General features: G+C 43.3%; 1 protein-coding gene across 1 annotated transcript in view; it reads left to right on the top strand.

Annotated features, from left to right (window-relative positions):
• Window positions 1–22151, top strand: part of YTHDC2 (YTH domain containing 2) — a 237604-nt gene that overhangs the window by 161043 nt on the left and 54410 nt on the right. Inside the window, 3 exon segments of the mRNA XM_029571517.1 lie at window positions 4759–4954; window positions 11554–11663; window positions 17172–17464. Coding sequence (XP_029427377.1) covers window positions 4759–4954; window positions 11554–11663; window positions 17172–17464 — 599 coding nt within the window.

Raw genomic sequence — 22151 nt, 5'->3', positions numbered from 1 at the left:
TCTTCAAAGTTATGGTGGTTGTGGCAGCCACTTTACGGTGCCATGGAGTCTTGGTCCATCCATATTTCGACGATTGGCCCATATGCGTGAAGTCTGAGAACAGTTGTCGCTCCGCCATGCAGACTATGCTTCAGACCCTGCAATCCCTAGGCTGGGTGGTGAATTTTGCCAAGCCACTTAATCCCATCTCAAACTCTGGAGTATTTGGGGGCGTGTTTCGACACGAGTCAGGCCAAGGTTTTCCTGATGGAGATGAGAGTGTACGAGTTACAAAATCAATTTTGATGATTGTCAAAGTTGCGTGTACTCTGAGCCTGGGACTTCTTGCAGGTCCTCGGTTTGATGACTTCAACATTGGAGCTGGTACCGTGGGCTTTTGCTCATGTGGCCACTTCAGAGGGCTCTCCTAGCACAGTGGAGCCCGTTATCAGAAGTGTTTCATCATACTGTCTCTCTAACTCCTCGGCCAGGGACAGTCTGTCTTGGTGGCTTCAGACACCCAACCTGGTGCAGGGGGTTGCCTTGGAGGTTCCGGACTGGGTCATACTTACTACCGATGTCAGTCTTTCAGGTTGGGGAGCAATATGCCAGGGACGAGCGACCCAGGGCACCTGGTTGCCGTAGGAGGCTTTATGGTCTATCAATTGCTTGGAGACCAGGGTGGTGCAGTTAGCATTACTTGCATTTCTGCACTTGGTACCAAGGGCATTCGATACAGGTTCTGTCGGACAATGCGATGACCATAGTTTACATCAGTTGGCAAGGCGGCACCAAGAGTCATTCAATAGCAGAAGAGACACAGGAGTTGTTTCTTTGGGTGGAGCAACATCTAACTCAGATTGCGGCATCCCATATTGCAAGGGTCAAATGTCCAAGCAGATTTTCTCAATCGCTGTCGTCTCAGTCCGGGAGAATGGGAACTGTCAGACTCATTTGCGAGAAGTGGGGCTGTCTGATGGCGACTTGGCACAATGCAAAGGCTCCTCACTTTTTCAGCAGACGGAGGAAGTATGGGCCAAAGGAATAGATGCTCTGGTGTTACCTTGACCTTGGAGAATTCTGTATGTTTTCCCTCCGTGGCCTCTCATAGGCAAGGTCTTGCGGCGGATAGAAGGGCATCCAGAGAATGTGGTGCTGGTGGCCTCAGAGGGCCTCTCCATCTGCTTTGCGGATCTGGTCAACCTGACGGTCGAGGGTTCATTACGACTTGGTCATCTCCCTCAGCTTCTATGCCAGAGTCCCATATTTTCTGACCAGGCAGATCGCTTTTGTCTTGCGGCTTGACTTTTGAGAGCAGGTGTTTGAGGAGCAGAGGGTACCCAGAGTTGGTGATCACAACCCCTCCTCCAAGCTAGATGGAAGTCCACTTCCTTATCATATGTCAGAGTCTGGAAGGTCTTTGAAGCTTGGTGCGTGACTAAGGGGATTCAGGCATTGTGGCCTTCGCTATTTCACATTTGTCATTCCTCTAGGAAGGTTTAGTCAAAGGCCTCGCTTTCAACTCTCTTCGAGTTCAGGTAGCGACCTTGGCTTGTTTAAGAGGGAAGGTGGATGGTTACCAGTTGTCCTCTCGTCCTGATGTGGTTAGATTTATCCAAGAAGTCAAGAATTTGTCTCCTCCCATGAGAGAGTTTTTCCTCCCTGGAATCTTAACTTCGTTCTTCAGGGTTTGTGTCAGGCTCTGTTTGAACCTATCCTTGGAGCGACCCTTAAGGATTTGACTTTAAAGGTCGTTTTCTTGGTTGCTATTTGCTCTGCGAGGAGGATTTTTGAGTTGCAAGCCTTGTCGTGTCGAGACCCATTCCTTCAGATCTCGGAAGTAGGAGTGTCTTTGCGAACAGTGCCGTCTTTTCTTCTGAAGGTGGTATCTGCCTTTCATATCAGACAGTGGAACTACCGGCCTTTCCGGACTTAGATACTTCTGAGGCTCATGCACGAGAGCTTAGGTTGTTGGATGTCCATAGAGCTTTGCTGCGCTATCTCAAAGTCACAAATGATTTTAGAAGGTCTGATCACCTTTTCATTTTGTGGAATGGTCCAAAGAAGGGTACCCAGGCCTCCAAAACTACCATTGCGAGGTGGCTTAAGGAGGCTATTGTTCAACATACTTCCTCAAGGGTAGGCCAGTGCCAGATAGTTTGAGGGTTCACTCTATTAAGTCTCAGGCGACCTCTTGTGTGGAGGCTCAATTGGTTTCGCCGCAGGAAATTTGTAGAGCGGCGACTTGGAAGTCGCTACATACTTTTGCAAGGCATTATCGGCTGGCTGTGGGGGATTGAGTCTCAGTCATTTGGCGAAAGTGTCTTGCAAGCGGGACTCTCCAGGTCCCACCCTCATTAGGGAGCTTTGGTGTATCTCAGGAGTCTGGATTGATCTGGGTATGTACAGGGAAAGGAAAATTGGTTCTTACCTGCTAATTTTTGTAGTACCACGGATCAGTCCAGAACCCGCCCGATTACTGGAAGTGGAGAGTCATCCGCTCAGCTGTTGTATTTTTGAGATAGCGGAAGATTTTGTTTCTAGGATTTATACAAGGTTTTTTTCCAGTTTTTTTTGTCAGCATGTTTTTTCGCTGATTTTTTAGCTTTGGTACAGATCAATACTGAGGAACTGCAGGTGGCACCAGTGTATATGAAGCAGTGTCAGTTTTACTTTCTTTGTCTCCATCTGCTGGCACGGATGAATAAACCCAGGAGTCTGGACTGATCCGTGGTACTACAGGAACGAAAATTAGCAGGTAAGAACCAATTTTCCTCTAGCATATGGAAAATCCTCTGGTCACAGTTACAACTCCTTCCCTAGATTTTCTGAATGCTGGTAGTCTCAAACACTGCTAAGTACATACAATTTTACAAGCTCTGAGAGAAGTTAACTCTTACTTTCTAGGCTTTTCTTCCTCCTGGAACTTTGCAGGCTTTTTCCCAGTCCATGACAGCCTCAGTCATCTCTTATTTGTATCACTTGTGTATGATGAGGTTGGTGTCTTCACCCACCCAGCAAAATAGCATGCAGAAACCTATAGCCAATTGTTAAAAGCCATTTGGAACAACCAAGTTTTAGCTTGGGTTTGAAAACAATGATAGTACTGTTAATCATCAAAAAAATAAATTCCACCAATAGGTCCAGACTATGCAGTACTTAAAGAAAAAGGACCACGTATTTAGGATAACCACTGCAACCAAATATATATTCTCAGTTCTTTGGCAAGAGACTTCAAAATCTTACACCTCAACAGCATGTATGCTGCGGGGAAACATTGTCATCATAGGATTCTTGTTTTTACCATTATTCTTTTGCAATTAAAAATATTCAAAAGTCCATTTTTATAATCTGACTGGTCAATCTGATGGTGAACAGCATTTCTAGAGTGTTGAACGCTTGATTCTCTGCCTCAGGGGGAACTCACTTCCAGTTAGAAAAGGATCCTTCTGTCTGCAATGGAAATAGCTCTGTTAAACTATGCATCAATGGATTGCTGAATTATCGGCCAATCAACAGTAGTCAAATGGAATCCTGATGTCAATAAAATACAAACTCTGTCAACCAATGTTATGTGGAATCGCACGATTTCAAACCAATCAATCAATTCATTGAGTCCTCAGGGTATTAAAGTATTAAGAGTAAATATCCAAAATTGTTCTTTGATGGCTAACTTTTGTCCCAAGTCTTCTGGTACACGCTGGAACCCACTCAATTACTGTCCACTGTTGTTGATGAAAAGAATGTTGAGCTGCTATGCAATGAGACACCATTGGTGCATTAATCTTACCAGTATGAAAACAACTTTTATGCTCTATCATCCTCACTTTGTGGGTCATACAGCCCACATATACCAAGATACAAGGACAGATGACTAGATAAAATGTCGAACGCAGATAAACAGTGTTATGTCTCCTGATAGGCATTTTATTGATGCTTTAAATCTCAATTCTATACCCGTTAATGCCAAGAGACAATATTCACATTTACTGCATTGTTGATGACCCTAGATTTCAATGATGTCAGGATTCCACTGGCTATTGTTGATAGTTCAGTCAATCCATTAACGCAGGTTTAACAAAGCTGTTTACATTGCAGACAGAAGTATCCTTTTCTAAGTGGACACGAGTTCCCCTGAGGCAGAGAGTCAAGTATTAAACACTCTTGAAACACTGTTCAGCATTAGGTTGACCGGTCAGACATATCTGCTCTTCACCCATAAGATAAGTGTGATATTGGAAGATTATAAAATGGACTTTTGAATATTTTTAATTGCAAAATAAAAAATGATAAAAACAAGAGAAGTATGATGACATTGTTTCCCCGCAGTACACGTGCTGTTGTGGTGTAAGAGTTTTGAAGTCTCATGCCAAACAATTGAGAATATGTATTTGGTTGCAGCAGTGGTCCTAAGTACATGGTCCTTTTTCTTTAAGTACTGTTGGCCATGACATTCTTTCTCACAATTTCCAGAGAAAAATTATTGTATAAACTTTTAAAAATTCCAAAGTATGTGCCCAAATGCAAACCCCTCCTCAGCCCAACTTCCCCCTTTAATGTGTAGCGGTGCACATACGTTTGCTCGCACACATGAAGGGCTATGTTCTAAAAGCCCATTTCTACAGGAGAAGCACAGTTCTACCACAGAAATGGCTTTCAAAATTACCTTCAAAATGTTTTAGTTGGGTCCAACAAAGGATTTCAACACTCTCAAAGTATCCTATTACCCTGTTAATAAATCAAGAGGTGTAAGCAGGAAACTGTTTTCCTTCTATTCAGATTCCTCCAGCAAATGGCCAAGCGGCTGCCATTCAGGCTCTCCCCACAGACTGGCTGATGTATGATGAAATGACCCGAGCTCACAGAATTGCGAATATCCGATGCTGTTCGGTTGTGACACCTGTTAGTGTGGTCATATTCTCTGGACCAGCTAGATTGCCAAGTAATGCTCTGCAGGAGCCATCATCCTTTAGAGGTAATGTGCTAGTTATTATATGGAAACTCCTGCTAATGCAGTATTCTTGCTTACTTGTTTAACAGGTTAAAGCAGCACTAATGGTGCATTGTCACCTGAGAAGTGGAGACATTTTCATTTGATTTAAAAATCGTGAAACTAAACATGTCTGATACAAAAAAGGGTCTAGTTGGACCACTTTTCTGGGTAAGGGGGTCTCTCTGAAGTATATGAATTGTGTGAGGTAGAGGGGTGGAAGAAATGTCAGTATCCCTGCAAATATGTAGGGATTTGTGTTTGCTTTACTTCCTACAATCAGGTATGAGATCAGCAACTTCAATATAAAAACTTCTTAAGGAAATGGGAGATCTTGTCTTGTGTGCAAGTTATTGAAAACATTTGATTTTATATTCTATTGTATTCATAATGTTTAAACTGAGCAATTGCCTTTCAGTGGTTCATTGAGACACCAAGATGTGTGCAGTGTGGAGACTTAAGTTGTCTGATCTTATCTGTTATGGTTGAGATTTCTAGTGAGGTAATATACTTGAGATAGCTTGTGTAATAGTGATAAAGACTATGTCTTTAGATAGAGAAATTGAGGTTTCTTATAGAACTTGCAAGCTTTCTATCATACCTTACCCAGAAGCCCTGGGAGAGGACTCCAGAGGTCACTGTGAGCTATCAAGGCTTCAGAGGCCCTGCACTCCTTGTGCGCGTATCTCAAAACCCCTTACTATAATTTTACTATGAATTTGATACAGAAGGAATTTAATTCAAAAAAAGAGTCCGTAAGATGGGTAAGTAGGTAATTATAAATAGATTAATTGTAGTGTTTTGAGGGTCACTGATTGATAAATATAAAATAAAACAATAGACTAAAAGTACTTTAGATTATCTTTAAATTCCTACTTCTTTAGAGATTTTAACTCGAGAGCAAATCAACAAAATTAAGATGTAGTTTTAGTCCAGCAGCGAGAAGGAGGTTATCCAGTCTTTTGCACTGAGCGCCACATTTATTTTTATTTATTTATTTATTTATTTAACGGTTTTATATACCGACATTCATCAATGATATCACATCGGTTCACAGCGTAACATGAAACTAGTGCCTGTGGCGGCGCTTTACATCGAACAAGTTTAACATAATACAATTAGAACATATTGAAACATAATAACTAGAGAGTAACTAAAATTAAAATAACATGATTACAAGAGGGTAAAAAGAGAAAAAAGGGGAGGAAAAGTGACAGAAGAATGAAATTAGATTAATAAATTAATGTAGGCAAAGATTGCAGGTATATACAAAATGTACAATTATAGGGAATAACATGAAATAACAATTGAGAAGGGAAGGGGTGAGGAGAGGGGGGGAGAAGAAGGGGTTGGAAGGGAGTAGGGTAACACAGAAGGGAGTGAGAGGAGGAATGGTGTATGCTTAGGGAGATTATCTCCCACTTGGCGAGAAGTTGTATGTGAGCACTAGGTGCAAAGAGCTGCTGTCCCTCAGAGAATGAGTCTGACCTCTGGAGGCTAGAGTGGCAGACCTGGAGGAGAAAGGTATACAGAGGAGACCTTCAGGGATATATTAGAGCATTCCCACCTCCAATTTGACAGCCCCTATGCTGCCTTGGAGGAGAAAGGTCACCTGGAAGGAGAGCATTACTTTGGTGAGGCAGGTAGCAGTCCCGTAGCTAGGACCTGCCCTCAAGGTGAGGTAGTATCTTCTTGCACCGAGGATATGTCTCCAGGAGGAAGGATTGGGCGACCATTGTAGTTGGTGATTCTATTATTAGGAATGTAGAGACAGTCATGAAAAAATCTGATTTAGATACAGTAGCTGCCATGGAGACCTGGGATATAGTTATACTGGGTTACAATCTCTTTAGGAAGGACCAGGTAGAAAGGGAGGAAGCATAGCGTTGTATTTAAAGAATAATATTAAAGCAACAGCATTTCTGGGCTTGCAAGATGAGGAGGAGGCACTGTGGGTTAATTTGGAAAGAGGGAATGGAACATCTATTTATATTTGTATAATATACAGACCTCCATCACAGGCAGAAAAGGTGGATAGAGATTTAATGGAAGATATTCATAAGATTGCTGTAAAAGGGGAGTTGCTACTGCTAGGGGATTTCAGTCTGCTAGATGTTGATTGGGGCATTCTAGCTGCAGTATCTTCTAGAGGCAGGGAAATCTGGATTCTCTGTAAGGAGAATTGTTCTATCAACTGATAATGGAACTCACATAGGAAGGGGAGATACTTGACCTGGTGCTTACCAACGGGGGCAGTATTTCTGATGTTGTAGTGGATGATCATTTGGGATCCAGTGACTACCAGATGGTGTGGGTTCAGTATTAGGATGCAAGAAATGAAGGTTCATAAGAAATGAAGGTTCATTCTAAGACGAGGGTCCTAGACTTCAGGAAAACTTTCTTAAAATGGGGGAGTACCTCAAGGAGTCATTGGCTGGCTGGGAAAATCTGGGGGAAGTAGAAGGATAGTGGGCAAAACCAAATGGGCAACTAATCATTTTGTTAGGAATGTAAATAAAGGGAAGAGGAAAAATAGGTCTTTATGGCTCTCTGAAGAAGTAGCTGAAAAGGTAAGGGAGAAAAGGACTACAAGAGATTGCAGAAAGAGGAAGACAGGTGAAAATATCTGGAAAAATTAAGAGAAGCTGGGAAAGTAGTCAGGAATGCGAAAATTCAAATAGAATAAAAAATAGCAAATATAAAACAGAGGAAGAAGACTTTTTTTTTTTTTTAGATATGTTAGTGATAGAAGGAAGTGCAAAAATGGAATTTTGAGACTCAAAGGTGAAGGGGAGGAACATGCAGAGACTGATGAAGAAAAAGCAAAATTGCTTAACATATATTTCTGTTCAGTCTTCATTGTGAAAGGGCCTAAAGCAGGACCACATAAATCGAACACAAATAAGGTTGGCAGTGAGGTTAACCTCAGTCGATTTTCAAACAGTGTGTTCATGAAGTGCTAACTAAACTTAAAGAAGATAAAGCAATGGGGCCAGTTGGGATACATCCGAGGGTACTAAGAAATGTCTCTTCTGGATGACCTTTTCAATGCTTCTTTAGAATCTGGAGTAGTCCTGGGGACTGGAAAAGGGCAGATGTGCTTCCTGTTTTTAAAAGTAGAAGTAAGGAAGAGGCTGGGAACTAGAAAGGGTTAGTCCGACCTCTGTGGTGAGCAAACTAATGTCGTTGCTAAAATGAAGGATAGTACAATTTTTGGAATCCAATGGACTGCAAGATCCAAGGCAGTATGGTTTTACCTGAGGTAACTCTCTTGTCAGAGATATGATCAGTTTCTTTGAGCGACCAGGAAATTTGAAAAAGGGAGAGTGCTAGATGAAATGTACTTGGATTTCAGTAAAGCCTTTTTGATACTTTTCTGCACAGAAGACTTACAAATAGAGCACCCTTGGTATGGAACCTAGAGTAACTGACTGGATTAGAAACTGGCTGAGTGGGAAGCGACAAAGAGTAGTGGTAAATGGAGATTCTCTGAGTTGTACTAGTAGCCTCAGGGATTGGTCCTTGGACCGGTTCTTTCCAACATTTTTGTGAGCGACCTTACAGAAGTTTTGTCGGGAAAGGTTTGAATTTTTGCCGATAATACCAAAATCTTTAATAGGATGCTGCAAAGGTGGCAACCCTCAAGCATCACATAGATAGGATTTTAGATAGTGCTGGAAAGGAGCTGGCTGTCTTGGTATATGCGAGTAAAATTGACACAGGAGAAGAAAGGAGGTTCTGGAAGCCAAATTTAGAATTTTAGGTAGAAAGTTGAAATCCAGAACCTCTAGGATAGCATTCTCAGAAGTGTGCTCCATTCCATATAAAGGACCCCAGAGGCAGGCAGAGCAACAGGTCACAATGCATGAATGAGACTGTGATGCAGTGAAGAGGGTTTTAGGTTTGTTAGGAACTGGGCATCATTTTGGGGGAGCTTTTTCCGAAAGGATGGGCTCCACTTTAACCAACCTGGATTAAGGCTGCTGGCACTAGTCTTTAAAAAAGAGATAGCACAGATGATGGGGGAAAGCTGGCTGTTGCTCAGACGTGCATGGTTTAGAATGATGTATCTTTGAAAGATATTAACAAAACAGGGAAATTAGGGCATCCCAGTAGAGAGGTGCAATAAATGCTAAAGTGGCGCAGGTTCCTTGAAGTAAGGAGTGGATAGAGCAGAAAGATTCCAGATTACCATCAGCTGCTAAGCAAGTTGTTAATACAAACAAGAAGATTATTTTGAAATATCTGAATACAAACGCTAGAAGTCTAAAAAATAAGATGGGAGAGTGTATAGCATTAGATGAAGAGCTTGATATAATTGACATCTCAGAGACATGGTGGAAGGAGGATAAGCAATGGAATACTGTGATAACAGGATGCAAAATGTATCAAAATGATAGGATGGATCAAATTGGTGGAGGGGTGGCACTATACGTTAAAGAGGGCATTGAATCAAACTGGATAAAAGTTCTGCAAGAAACAAAATGCAATATTAAATCTTTATGGATAGAAATTCCAGGTGAAAAAGGGAATAATATAGTAGTGGGGCTGTATTACTGTCCACCTACCCAAAATAAACAGACAGTGAAAAGCTAAAAGAAATTAGGGAAACTAACAAAATCTGTCACATGGTAATAATGGGTGATTTCAATTACCCCAGTATTGACTGGGTAAATGTCACATCAGGACATACTAAGGAGGTGATGTTCCTAGATGAAGTAAATGACTGTTTCATTGAGCAGCTGGTACAAGAACCAAGAAGAGAGGGAACTATTTATATCTAGTCCTTAGTGGAAGCAAAAACTCATAATAAAAACTTTTTAAGGTACATTTGAAGTAAGTCTGCAAGGGAGCCATCTGTGGATAAAAGGGGCACTTAGGGATGACAAGGCCATAGTAGAGAGACTAAATTCTTTGCTTTGGTTTTCACTGAGGAAAATGTAAGAGAAATACCCATACCAGAAATTTTATCCAAACGTGATGATTCAGAGGAACTAAAACAAATCTCAGTGTATCTGAAACATGGAATAGAAAATTTACATACTAAAGAGAAGCAAATCCACCTGTACCAGATGGTTACATCCCAGAGAGCTGAAGAAACTGAAAAATGAAATTGCGTACCTGCTATTAACATCTGTGCCAGGCAAAATGGTAGAAACTATGATAAAGAACAAAATTACGGAACAAATAGGCATAGTGTAATGGAACAAAGTCAACATGGATTTAGCCAAAGGAAATCTTGTCTCACCAATCTGCTACATTTTTTTTTGAAGTTGTAAATAAATATGTGGGTAAAGGTGAGTCAGTTGAAATAATGTATCTGGATTCCAGAAAGCATTTGACAAAGTCCCTCATGAGGACATCTTAGGAAATTAAAAAGTCATAGGATAGCGGGCAGTGTCCTGTTGTGCTTTGGGAACTGGTTAAAAGATAGAAAACAGAGAATAAGTCTAAATGGTAAAGTTTTTCAATGGAGAAAGGTAAATAGTGGAGTGCCACAGGGATCTTTTCTGGGACCACTACTTTTTAACCTACTTATAAACGTCCTGGAAATGGGAACAGTGAGAGAGGTGATCAGATATGCTGATAAAACAAAATTATTCAAAGTTGTTAAATCTTAAGAGGATTGTGAGAAATTGCAAGAGGACCTTGCAAAACTAAGAGACTTGGTATGCAAATGATAAGTGAAAATTAATTTGGACAAGTACTAAGTGATGCACTTAGGGAAGAGCAGCCTAAATTAGAGCTGCACAATGCAAGCTTCTACTTTAGGGGGTCACCATTCAGGAAGTGAATCTAGGTGTCTTCATTGATAATATGTTGAAATCTTCTGCTCAGTGTGCAGCAGCAGCAGCAGCAGCCATGAAAGCAAATAAAATGTTAGAAATTATTAGAAAAGGAATGGAGAATCAAACAGAGAATATCATAATGCATCTGTATCATTCCATGGTGCAACTTCATCTTGAGTTTTGTGTGCAGTTCTGATCACCTCATCTCAAAAAAGATATAGCAAGCAGAATTACAAAAGTTACAGAGAAGGGTGACTAAGATGATAAAGGGGATGGAACGATTCCCCTATTAGGAAAGGCTAAAGTGGTTAGAACTCTTCATCTTGGAGAAGAGATGGTTGAGGGGAGGTCTGTAAAATGAGTGATGTGGAACAAATAAACATGAATCAGTTGTTTACTCTTTCAGTGTGTACAAAGACAAGGGGACGTACAATGAAGTTACTAAGTTGTACTTTTAAAACTAAGAGAAAATATTTTTTCACTCAACGCATAACTAAGCTCTGCAAGTCGTTGTCAGAGGATGTGGTGAAAGCTATTAGTGTAGCTGTGCTTAAAAAATGTTTGGACAAGTTAATGGAGGAAAAGCCCATAAAACATTATTAAGGTGGAGTTGTAGAAGTCTACTGCTTTTCTCTGGGATAAGCAGCATGAAATCTATTTACCCTTTTGGATCTTGCCAGGTGTATATGACCTGGATTGGCTACTCTTGGAAACAGGTTTCTAAGCTTGATGGATCCTTTGATGTGACCCAGTATGGCAAATCTTATGTTTTTATGTCCTGTTCTGCATTTTCAGTGGACGGTGTCACTAATGATAGTAGTGATAGTGAGATGGAGGATAGGACCACTGCCAATCTGGCAACATTGAAGCTAGATGAATGGCTAAACTTTAAACTGGAGCCTGAGGTATGTTTGTCTTTAATAATGATGTATATGTAGTTTTCTTAGTCCTTTCATGTGTGTGAAATCTTATGCATGTAGTGTAGCTTTGGAAAATTACCCATTCCCTGTACATACCCAGATCAGTCCAGACTCCTGGATTTTGCCTCCCCTCCAGCAGATGGGGGATAGAGAAAATTTTCACAGCCACTGGCACATAACCAGATGTAGCACCTGCAGTCCTTCAGTATTTCTCTATCTCCTGCAGATGGAGGGAGGAAAAAAACCTGCAGTTCTGAACCTTAAAAAAAAAATAAAATTAAATTTAAAAAAAAAAAAAAAAAAGGAGGAAAACAAAGTTTTCATAGGAGTTTGTTCTCCTCTGGCTCTCTCCCCGGAGGTTGACAGGTCCTGATGGGACCATCCCTCCCAATCGTAGAGTTACATGAGCAGGGGTTGGGGATCACAACTTACTCTTTGGACCACTGTTGGAGGTGGAAACTGGTGGTCCAGTTCCCTCACCTCCTTGGAGCTTGGGAGAAGCCTGGACTATCTTTCAGAGAAGTCTGTGCCTGTTCTGTTATCTTCTCTGCTGTGTAAAGTTACAAAAAAAAAAAAAGAACTTAGAGAAGGGAAAGGCAGCTGTAAGCATCAGCCCCTCTTAGTTCTCCTTGGTGCCGGCAGTGCAGGAAGGCAGCTTGAGGTTCGTTTTGCTCTCCGGCTTTCCTGGTGGTCTGTTTTTAGCCTGTCCAAGTGGGCGCAGGGGACGGCGTGGTGCTCGGCAATGCCGAGGGAAGCACATTGCGCTGAGTGTGGGGAACTTTCTGCCTGACTCTCCTGGGCTGGCTCCTGTTCCCGATGCCTCCCAGGAAGGGAGGGCACATTGGGAGGGGCTGGGACAGCATTTTCGGTGCGGCGCCAGTCTGAGGGACTGAAAGCCATGCGGTAGGAGACAGAGGATCCGTTCCTGCTGAACACGGAAATGGCGGCCATGTTGAAAACCTTTGCAGCTCAAATGCCTCATGCAGCAACGGGAGGGGATCTCCTGCCTGTGCTATCACCAGCCGAAATTAGCCCTGCTGAGGCCCGGGGGGAGGGCCTTGCAGAATAGTTGGAGCATGATTCTGATTCTCTGGCAGAGGATTCAGACACTTTGGTCCCTTTTTCTCCAGAGTTCGTTGTTTTGATGCATAAGCCGTTTGACGTGTCATGCAGTGGGGAACAGAAAACAGAGTAGCCGAAGGTCCTTCTAAAATGCTTTATTGATTGCCCGACTCTAGGCCTGAGTTTCGCCCACCAAAGGGCTGCTTCAGGGGCTGAAGAGGCTTATAAGTGTCTCATTCTTAGGTAAATTCGATTGGTTGGAATACATCACAGGCTCACTTAGATATCATCAATGGGCTGACAGGTTTGCCTTGGCCGTTGATGCACACAGAGATAGTATATCCATTCAGCAATCGGGGATTTCCTCGATTGTGGTTTAGAGCAGCTTTAAAATGCAAATTGCGTCTGGCGTTCACAAAATTACAACTGAAAGTGTCATGCAGTGGCCCACCCCTCTCGCAAACATAGGGCAGCAGGGTCCCTACTCAGTAAGAGGGCTAAGGGGCCCGGGGGCCATGAGGGTTTGAAGGATCCATGCCCCTACTGCGCAGAGGGCCGCAGGTGAGGTTTCCTCTGAAGGTTCGGAGAAGGAGTTGTCCCCAGATGCTGGCTCGCCGGACTTTGATCCGGAGCAGAGCATCCGGGGCCCGATTGAGGAGCCAGGGGATTTGCCAGCATTGGAAGACTATGATCCCAAGGTGCTTCGCCTCTTTCAGGGGGAAGAGCTGGGACTCCTTGTTCCGCATGTCCTGGTGGAGCTGGGCACTGTGGTCCCTCAAGGGAATATGGATCAGGAGGATGCAGATCCAGTTATGGTGGGCTTCGGGGTCTGGCCAAAGCGTTCCTTTTTTCATAGCTCTGTTAAGCAGTTGGTGGTCAGGGAGTGAGATATTGCGTAGACTGGCCTCAAGGTGAGCAGGGCTATGGATAAGCTGTATTCGCTGCCCAAGGACATTTTGGAGCTCTTCCGAGTTCTGTAGGTGGACGCTGCAGTTTCGACGGTCGCGAGAGTAGATGCCCTGGTCCTCCCGTGGCCAAGTGACATTCTGATACATGTCCTCTGATGGGTAAGGTACTGAGTAGAATAGAGATCCACCCGGGCTGGGTGATCCTGGTGGCTTCAGAGTGGCCCCAGAGGCCTTGGTTTGCGGATCTAGTAAATCTCGCAATGGACAGTCTGCTTCGTTTGGGGCATCTCCCGAACCTACTTTGTCAGGGGTCCATATTTTTGGATCAGGCGTCTCACTTCTGTCTAGCAGCTTGGCTTTTGAGAGGCATCATTTAAGAAAGAAGTGGTATACGGAGGACATTATTACTACGCTATTGCAGGCTCGAAAGGCTTCCACTTCCTTGGCATATATCAGGGTGTGGAGGGTCTTCGAGTCTTGGTGCTTTGATCATAGGATTGATCCTCAGCGGGCATCGGTGGCACAGATTTTGACCTTTCTGCAGAGAGGATTAACTAAAGGCTTGTCATTCAGTTCTCTGAGAGTGCAGGTCTTGGCCCTGGGGGATTTGCGAGACAAGATTCACGGGAAGCCCTTGGCAGCGCATCTGGATGTTGTCCGTTTTCTCAGGGGTGTCAAGTACTTATGGCCGCCTGTCTGTCCGATCTGTCTGTCTTGGAACCTTAATTTGGTTCTTAAAGGCACGGGTGCAGCGCCGTTTGAGCCTCTTAAAAAGACTACCTTAAAGGATCTCACTTTGAAGGTAGTGTTCTTGGTGGCGATTTGTTTGGACAGAAGAATATCTGAACTGCAAGCCTTGTCATGCAGGGAGCCCTTTTTTGCTCATCTCCGATTCCAGGGTATCGTTGAGGGACTGAAGGTGCCGGGGTATTGTTGAAGGACTGAAGGTGCTACATCTGGTTATGTGCCAGTGGCTGTGAAAATTTTCTCTATCTCCATCTGCTGGAGGGGAGGCAAAACCCAGGAGTCTGGACTGATCTGTGGTACTACAGGAATGAAAATGAGCAGGTAAGAACTGATTTTTCCTTTAATTGCATCTCTGCTTTTATCTCCTTGCAAATCTTCTTGTTCCCAGGTTCATAGCTTACTCTGCTTCCCCCCACCAATGTGCTGTATAAAAATGGAAATGTATTTGTGTAGATTTTCTATTGGTACTAAGTAATTAGAAATCAGAATTTCACATTTCTTTGCTGTATGTCTTTCTCCCTCATAAAGAACCTTGGTAAGGCTCTAAAGCGAGGGACTGGGTTAGAAACTGGTTGAGTGGAAAGCATCAAAAGGTAGTGGCAAATGGAGTTCACTCTGAGGAGAGGGGCATTACCAATGAGTATACTGCAAGGATTGGTCCTTGGACTGGTTCTTTTTGACATTTTCATAAGAGACACTGTGGAAGGATTATTTTGAAAGGTTTATATTTTTGTGAATAATATCAAAATGTGCATCAGCTAGGAAGGTGTGGAAAACATGAGGAGGGATCTAGCTAAGCTCGAGGAATGGTCCAGATTCTGGCAGTTAAGATTTGTTGCTAAAAATACAGTCATGCAATTGGGCTGCAAAAATCCAAGGGAGTGGTACAGTCTAGTGGGGTGAAATTCTATGAAGAGTGGGATCTAGGGGTGATCATATTTGATGAGGCAGCAGGTACTAGGGGTTCAGTTAAAGTACTGTGCTTCCTAGCTCCACGACTTCTTCCTCTTCCTTTTACCCGTGTGTGGACTTCATTTCTAATCAGGAAGTCCATACAATATGAGGTAAATTTTAAACGGGCCGCGTGGGAATCCAAGTGCACGCGGTTCCTGGCACGCACACCCGGACATACTGATTTTATAACATGAGCGCATCGGCACTCCCAGTCCACTCCCTCCCAGTCCACTCCAATAAAGGAGTGGGCTGGGAGGCAACTTCTCTAACCCCCTAACTACCCTGCCTCCCTTTTCCCCTCTCTGACCCCTAAATCTCACCAAACTCAACTACATTTTTTTGTTTCTGATTTTACCTGCTCTGACGAGCAGAAGTAAGTTCTGCTGCCCCCGGAACCTCCCCGGCCTGCCACTTTTTAGGAGCCTGGCATTTCCGCGCATACCGGGAAGTACGCGCTTGGCCGGGCCACTCTGGAAAATATGCTCAGCACGCGTGGCCCGGCCACACACACATCTCCCGGTATTTGCGTGCGCCGGGGTTTGAAAATTAACCCGTAAAATAGGAAGGCGGGAGAAGGTAGAGGAGACAGCGGTCATTGGTACAGGAAGAGCAGCACTTCGTTGTCCCCTGTGGGGTCCTACTGTAATTCCCTGATTGGCTGAGAGGCAGGAGGAAGTACAGATCTGTGCTGTGCTGAGAACAAAGAGATTGGCTTTTCCTGCAGCAGTGGAAGGTGATTGCTTCTTCCAGTTTGGGCTCCCCTTTCTCATGCGGCAGTAGTGAACTAGCTTGTGTACTCCCTGACAGACTTCCAAGTACCACTGGTTAAGAACTGCTGATCTAGAAAACATTCCACTTGGTGCTATTTGTGGTCAAGTGACCCAGTTGTGTGACTGGTAAGCTATTATCTTCTTAGAGCAGCTGTTACAGGTAAGAAACTTCACTAAATCACCTCCTCAGTGGAAAGATTCAGCAGCTTTTACTGTAACTTAATGCTTTCCAGATCTGGCCCAAGTGTTTTTTTTTCTTTTCAGACTGTGAATGCTTACATTCTTAATAATAATTATTCTATAGAGTAGATACTATGAACCTCATTTTTATAAGAATTCCTTCCGTTTTCTATCTATAACAGAATTCTGATCAATGAAAGCTCCAAGTGTCAGTTTATCCATCTTTTTACTTTTGTAATCTGAATGTAACATTGGCTAATTTTATTAATGGAGCATGATGAGTTTTGTTTTCTGTAATCCGTGGCAGAAATGTCAGAAAAGCCTTTTAAAGATGTTTATGTATCTGGAATAGAAGTTTTTCGGTCTTGTGGTTGATTATAACATGGGTATCTCTGATGCAACATTGTTTTTAATAATTTGAATTGTATTTTATAGATGTTGACTGTTGATTTCTGTGTGGCTTGCCTACCTCAACATCCAGAATCTTTTTAGATAGCAGCAGATCACAATTTGAAGGTTTTATTTAGGTATTAGGAAAGTTAAAATTCCGATAGGAGCCCAGACCCTAGTGAACAGTAAAATATAAATTTAAAAATATAAAAAATTGGACCTAGTTGATGTATTCAACAAACCTGCTTTATAATTGGCTGCAAGACCAAAAACAATTACTTTAACAATCTGATATAGCAACAGAAAGAGCGAAAAGTTGTTCTCATATGTGGGAATAGGTCTCCTTTAGAAAATGAAATACTAAGGACGTGGTTTTCATGATAAAACAAACACTTTTTAATGCGTGCGTGTTAATGATTTCTATGTTCTTAGGCACATTTTCCTCTAATTTTGTACTGTTGTTCATTTAAAATTCATTATAGGCTGCTAGTCTGCTGTTGCAGCTCAGGCAGAAGTGGCATAGTTTATTTTTGCGCCGAATGCGGGCCCCGTCTAAGCCTTGGTCTCAGGTCGATGAAGCAACGCTCCGAGCAATCATAGCTGTACTAAGCACTGAAGAGCAGTCTGCAGGCCTACAGCAGCCCTCTGGGATTGGGCAGAGACCAAGGCCTATGTCTTCAGAAGAGCTCCCACTGACATCCTCCTGGCGATCAAACAACAGCAGGAAGAGCTCAGCAGAAACTGAATTCTCTGATGAAGCTTCCAGTTCGGAAAGGTGCATTAAAGAATATAATGTTTAAGGGGGTGAAGTGGTCTGCCGATAGGGTTAGGGAGGAGCATGTGGATAATACAACAAGTTTGCCTCTCTGTCCTGGACTAAGATTAGTTATTGTTCCTGTGAAAATTACTAGCACTCTCTGACATAAGACTTACATACTAGGTTAGACCAAAAGTCCATCAAGCCCAGTATCCTGTTTCCAACATTGGCCAATCCAGGTCACAAGTACGTGGCAAGATCCCAAGGGATAGATCCCAAGCTGCTTATTCCAAGAATAAACTGGATTTCTGCAACTCCATCTTAATAATGGTTTGTGGACTTTTCCTTCAGGAATTTGTCCAAACCTTTTTTAAATGCAGCTGCACTAATAGCTTTCCCGACATCATCTGGCAGTGAATTCCAGAGCTTAATTATGTGTTGAGTAAAAAAATATTTTCTCTTACTAGTTGTAAAAGTACAACTTAGTAACTTCATTGTGTCCCCTAGTATTTGTACTTGTTGAAAGATTAAACAACTGATTTGTGTTTACTTGTTCCTCTCCACTCCTTATTTTATAGACCTCCCCTCAGCCATCTCTTCTCCAAGATGGAGTCCTAACCTCTTTAACCTCTCCTTAAAGGGGACTCATTCCATCCCCTTTGTCATTTTGGTCACTCTTCTCTGTACCTTTTCCAATTCTGCTGTATCTTTTTTGAGATGTGGTGACCAGATCTACACACAGTGCTCAAGATGAGTTTGTACCATGGAGGGATACAGAGGCATTATGATATTCTCTGTTTTATTCTCCATTCCTTTCCTAATAATTCCTAGCATTCTGTTTGCTTTCTTGGCTGTTGCTGCACACTGAGCAGAAAATGTCAATGTATTATCAATGTTAACGCCTAGATCCTTTTCCTGAATCGTGACTCCTAATGTGGAACCTTGCATTGTGTAGCTCTAATTTAGGTTACTCTTCTCTATGTGCATCACTTTGCACTTGTCCACCTTAAATTTCACTTCTCATTTGCTTACTAAGGGGCGGATTTTCAGAGCCCTGCTCGCCGGTGAGCCTATTTTACATAGGCCTACCGGCGCGCTGTCAATAATTTCTGGACTCAAAGCCAGGGCAACAAGAACACTTCAACTCAGCAAGAGGTTTGTAAATTTAGTTTATTTTGGCTTTTTAAAGAAGAGTCAAGCGCGCAGAACCCCGGGACTCGCGCAAGTCCCGGGGTTCTCCGAGGGGGGCGTGTCGGGGGCGGGTCCGGTCGTCGCGGCGTTTAGGGGGCGTGTCGGCAGCGTTTTGGGGGCGGGTACGGGGGCGTGGCTACAGCCCGGGGCGGTCCGGGGGCGTGGCTGCGCCCTCCGTACCCGCCCCCAGGTCGCGTCCCGGCGCGCAACAGGTCCGCTGGCGCGCGGGGATATACTTCTCCCTCCGGGAGGCGTAAATCCCCGGAGAAAGGTAAGGGGGGGGTGTAGACAGGGCCGGGCGGGTGGGTTAGGTAGAGGAAGGGAGGGGAAGGTGAGGGGAGGGCGTTAGAGGATTCCCTCCAAGGCCGCTCCGATTTCGGAGCGGCCTTGGAGGGAACGGGGGTAGGCTGCGCGGCTTGGCGCGCGCCGGCTATACAGAATTCATAGCCTTGCGCGCGCCGATCCAGGATTTTAGTGGATACGCGCGACTCCGCACGTATCTACTAAAATCCAGCGTACTTTTGCTGGCGCCTGATGCGCCAGCAAAAGTACGCCTATTCACGTTTTTTGAAAATCTACCCCTAAGTCTCCCAGTTTTGCAAGGTCCTCTTGCAATTTCTCACAATCTTCTTATGATTTAACAACTTCAAATAATTTTGTGAAAGTAAACAGATATAATCCTCCATACCCCTTATCATCCAAATTTGTAACAAAACTGTTCATTTCAAACTGAAAAAGCTGAACAAGGTTTTCTTACATTTGCAAGTAACATGCAAGTACACACATGAATTTTTTTCTATCGGGCCGATACAGAAAGAAGTGCGGGAGAGCCGGCGAGCGCCCGCTCTCCCGACGCACGCACAGGCCAGTGTCCTGGGCACACGATTCAGTATCGGCCTGCATGCAAATGAGGGCCCGCGGGAAAAGGAGGCGCTAGGGACACTAGCTCATCCCTAACACCTCCTTTTTGACAGAAGCAGCGGCTGTCAGCGGGTTTGACAGCCGACGCTCAGTTTTACCAGTGTCGGTTCTCGAACCCGCTGACAGCCATGGGTTCGGAAAACGGACGCCGGCAAAATTGAGCGTCCGTCTTCCAACCCGCGGGCAGATTATTTATTTATTTAATTTATTTTTTTCATTTTTGGGGCCTCCGACTTAATATCGCTATGATATTAAGTCGGAGGGTGTTCAGAAAAGCAGTTTTTCTGCTTTTCTGTACACTTTCTTGGTGCCGGCCGAAATTAACGCCTGCCTTTGGCAGGCGTTAATTTCTGAAAGTGAAATGTGCGGCTTCGCTGCACATTTTGCTTTCTATATTGCACGGGAATAACTAATAGGGCCATCAACGTACATTTGCATGTTGCGGGCGCTATTAGTTTCGGGGGGGGGGGGGGGGTACCCCATACTGAATAAGGGCTAAAAATAGCGTGTTGAAAACGCGGGCTAACAGTGCGCTGCACCGGAACGCACTTTACTGTATCTGCCCGTATGCTTGTTAATCTTATTAAGGCCTATATTCAGAAAGCCAGTGAGCTGGCAAGTTATCCAGCTAAAGTTAGTCGGATAACTAGTTCTGGATATTCGTCAGGATAAACGTCCCGCTGAATATACCGGGTGTTGCATAATCTTTGCCTCTCCCATTGCAGCAGCAACCAGAAATCTGATAGAAACATGCAATATACCACTTTAATCAGCATTCAAAACGGAATTAAACATGTAATTAATAGCTTGTGTGCCCACCATTAGCTTGCAAAATGGCTTTAAAATAACGCTGGGTAACTGCTTTTTTTTTTTTCTGCTTGTGGCTGGAATTTTCAATAAATTTTAGCCTTTCTTGAGACAATTTTAGCAGTTGACTATCACCAAATTCTTTAAAACACTTGTTGGCAGTCTTGCCCCTTTTCCTCTGAAGCCAACTTTTGCTTTGACCTAATTTTTCAGCAATTCACTTTTTTTCTCCAGCATCACATATCTCACAAAATGCTATACACTTAATACGGTCAGTCTGATGCTATTTTTCACTATCATACGTTCTAGCCATAAATAATAAATTAAAGTAATGTGTAAGGTACTGTTAAATTTTAAATTGAATGGCCTACAAAATGGTACAAAAATTGTATTAGTGGGATAATCTAGTGTGGCATTAGAGGGGGAGTCAAAGTTCATGCAACACCTGGTACTTTCCTAATGTTATCTGGCTACCATTAGCCAGATGATGTTCAAATCTAACTGTGATTGTTTGAATATAACCGGTTAGGCTTGAAAGTTATCTGGTCACAAGTAGGCAGACGATTTGCTGCTTAACTGACTATATTCAAAATTTAGGAGGCAATGTCTTATTATGGATTGCAAACTGGTTAAAAGTCAGGAAACAGAAAGTATGAATAAATGGTCTGTTTTCTCAGTGGAGAAGGGTAAACAGTGGAGTTCCTCAGGGGTCTGTACTGGGACCAGTGCTTTTTTAATGTATTTATAAATTATCTGGAAAGGGGAACAGTAAGTGAGGTGATCAAAATTGCAGTCACAAAATTATATTCAAAATATACTTGATTAAGTGATTGCAGGTCTGAACCTCCAGCCCCCACCCTAGAAAACACTTTAAAGAAAAGTGCAGGCCTAGTGCCCAATTTTCCCCCACCTGCAACCCACCAAATAAAAAAAATACAGCAGCCACTGGTGCCCTGAGTTTTGTTTTTTTTAAAGCAAAATCATGATCCATTTTACCACCCACAACTTCTTTTGCACCCCTCCCACCCCCCCAATCTCCAAATCCCCAGCTGGAAGCTCAGTATTTTGTTACCCGCTCCTGGGTGGTGCTGAAGGTGTGGTATTCTTTTAACCACTCCCAGTGTTGATTTGATAGCAATGCTGGAAGTGTAGAATAATGATGGGAGTGGTTTAGAGAATATCACACCCTCTGCTGGGGTTTTGGGGATCTGGGGAGGGGGTATCCATGGGGTGGGAAGAGTTGAAAAGAGGGTGCGGATAGGTGGGGAGGGTGACAGGAGGGATTGTGATTTTGGTGGGGAAAAAATGGACATGGCTGACTTTGGGGCAATAATGGCTACTGTTTCTTTTAATTTAGTGGGTTTGTATGGGGAGGAATCAGGTGCTAGGCTCAAAATTATCTTAATAGTTTTGTTGGCATGGGAGATGCTGGAGGATAGAGCCTGAAGGTCCTGAAGTTTTATTTTTTATTTTTTTTGTTCTATTTTGCAGCCACTTAACTGGCTAGATTTTGAAAATAGCTGGTTAAATAGCAAGTTATCCGGTCACACATGGCTGGATAACTTTAGGGCTGCTCTGAGGCAGCCTAAAGTCATCTGGCTAACTTATCTGGGTACAGCTGAAATTCAGCTGAGTTAGCTGGATAACTTGACTCCATCCCAGAGACCGGTAGAATGGACATTCAAATGGCAATTGAAATTTAAAGTGGGCAAAGTGATGCACATAGGTAAAAGTAATCCACATTGTCATTTTGCAATGTTAGGCTCCATATTAGGGGTTACTACCC

This window comes from Rhinatrema bivittatum, chromosome 1, assembly GCF_901001135.1.
Source record: "Rhinatrema bivittatum chromosome 1, aRhiBiv1.1, whole genome shotgun sequence".
NCBI classification, from domain to species: Eukaryota; Metazoa; Chordata; class Amphibia; order Gymnophiona; family Rhinatrematidae; genus Rhinatrema; species Rhinatrema bivittatum.
The sequence above is the reverse complement of the archived record's forward strand: the minus strand, read 5'-3'. Positions and strand labels throughout refer to the sequence as shown.